Source organism: Olea europaea, unplaced genomic scaffold (genome assembly GCF_002742605.1).
Source record: "Olea europaea var. sylvestris unplaced genomic scaffold, O_europaea_v1 scaffold2618, whole genome shotgun sequence".
In the NCBI taxonomy this organism is placed as follows: Eukaryota; Viridiplantae; Streptophyta; class Magnoliopsida; order Lamiales; family Oleaceae; genus Olea; species Olea europaea.
The window spans coordinates 32,071-33,971 of record NW_019244510.1 but is presented as its reverse complement, the minus strand read 5'-3'; the positions used below and the strand labels follow the sequence as shown (position 1 = coordinate 33,971).

General features: G+C 32.0%; 1 protein-coding gene across 1 annotated transcript; it reads right to left on the bottom strand.

The window, feature by feature from the left end:
* Nucleotides 1-729: 729 nt before the first annotated feature.
* LOC111383126 (cytochrome b5) lies at nt 730-1,895 on the bottom strand. The gene is made up of 2 exons (XM_023007200.1): nt 1,335-1,895; nt 730-1,200 (listed from the first exon to the last, which is right to left on the bottom strand). The coding sequence occupies exons 1-2, from the start codon at nt 1,411-1,413 to the stop codon at nt 953-955; spliced, it is 327 nt and encodes a 108-aa protein (XP_022862968.1). The 5' UTR covers nt 1,414-1,895; the 3' UTR covers nt 730-952.
* Nucleotides 1,896-1,901: the final 6 nt, after the last annotated feature.

Sequence of the window (1,901 nt, the reverse complement as noted above, 5' to 3'; positions counted from 1 at the left end):
TAGTTCTTTAATTCTTCTTCTCAAGTTAAGAATTAGTTTATATATATCATTTTCTGTTTTGATTGTATTATTATCTATAGAAATATTTTTATTTTTTAGTTTTGGATCTAAATATTCTGTAAAGAATCCTTTCAAATCTTCTTCTAAATAATTTAATTCATTTTCTGTTGTGTTTTTTAGGTCAATAAAATTTTGTATAATATTTGAGGTTAATTTTATTAAAGATTTCTAATCTATATTTCTTTGAGGACCTTCTTGAAGGTTTTTAAACATTGTAGTGACTTTGGTTGCAATTTCACAATAAGGGGTATTTTTGGAAAGATAATTGTTTAAAGGCTAATTTTCAAATGTTTTTATTTTTTGGCCTATTCTTGCAAACCTCCCTTTTATTTAGGCTGTATTGAGGTATTTCCTCATTATTTTTCATTAATATCATTTTCTTCTCCACTCGCTTTCAATGAGTAATCTTTCAACTATTTTATTCTGTTTCAGATAAAGAAATCACATTACATAAGCAAAGAAATGGAAACACAGCTACAAATTTCAACTTATATTAACTTATAAGCAGTTTCTTTACCTGTTTTGTATCATTTCTATGCAAAATATAGTACTGTGAATTAAACTCACATAAAATAAGATTAACAAGCACTCGATTGTACGAAGATTAACCAGTAAATAGCTAAAAATAAATAAATTCTGATTATATCGCAATTTACCAATAACTTAGACTCAAACTCAAATCAGTCTCCAGCATCGCAATTCTTATATAAGAAAGAATGTATGTCAATCCGGGCTTCAACAGCCTCAGTCGTATTTGAGGTAATGACTAACAAAACTGATATCGTCCCCAATTTTCAAGTTTCAGAACATGGGGTTAGTTTTTTCATTCCCTAGTGTATTAATAAATCAAAATTGGAAAATAATTTATTCTAGTCTGAGAACTTGACATCTTTTACTTCTTGCGCAGGTACAGGAAGCTAACCACCACTGATAAGCCAACAGCAACTGGAATAACCCAGTATTGTTTACCAAGGTTAATGACCTTCTGGGAGACGCCCTCAAGTTCTTGCTTCTTAGAGACAATCTCCAGCTTAGGAATGGCTGGGGTAGGGTCTAGTTCCCCAATGCAGAAACTCTCCATTAGTTCCCTTGCACTCTTGCTATGCCCAGCATCTTCAAATTCATCGGTGGCATCTTTTCCTTCAGAAGAAAAGCAAAACCCATTCATATGGTTCCAATGTCTATTTAAGATTATCCTTGGAATTGAATAATCCACAAGGCGCTTGCAGTTTATCGAAAATAATTTAAATATACAGAATATAAAAAACTCGTACCAGTCGCCCTTAGTAAGACATCATCTCCACCTGGGTGTTCATCTAAATATGATGACACATCATAAACCTGGCAATGCATAAGAGAAGGTTTGAGAATGAAAGAGATTAAAAAAGAAGGTACTAAAAAATTCCAAAAGAGAACTGAATCTTAAAACTCAATCACTCCTTTGACCCCATCATTTTTTATGTGGTAGGAGCCAAGAAAAAAGGATAATTAAAATCAACTGTTCAATGGTTAAATATTTCTCCTTGAAATTAGCATGTCAGAACTACTATGTACATAAATTCTAAAAGACTTGATATATTATAAAGGTTACTTCCATTGACAAATGTGCAATTTGGCAGGAGTTTGATTACCTCTCTACATGTACAAACTTTGTAAGATCCCAGAAACTATAAATATTGTACCCAACAATAATCAGCTCACTAATGAGGTAGCAAAGCGTGAATGGTTGTCTAAAATCTCGATCAACTTGATTGTAAAAAGAGAAGTACACTTCCTTGATCAGGTGGAAATATTCATTCAGTTTCATAGCCTTCATTAGAATTTACAGCCTGTTTGGGAGT

What these genes read in the sequence shown, in the direction of transcription:
- LOC111383126 (XM_023007200.1), bottom strand. Translation starts at nt 1,413, where the DNA reads ATGCATTGCCAGGTTTATGATGTGTCATCATATTTAGATGAACACCCA. An exon ending in TGTCTTACTAAGGGCGACTG is followed by an intron (nt 1,201 to 1,334) that starts GTACGAGTTTTT and finishes TTTCTTCTGAAG; the next exon opens with GAAAAGATGCCACCGATGAA.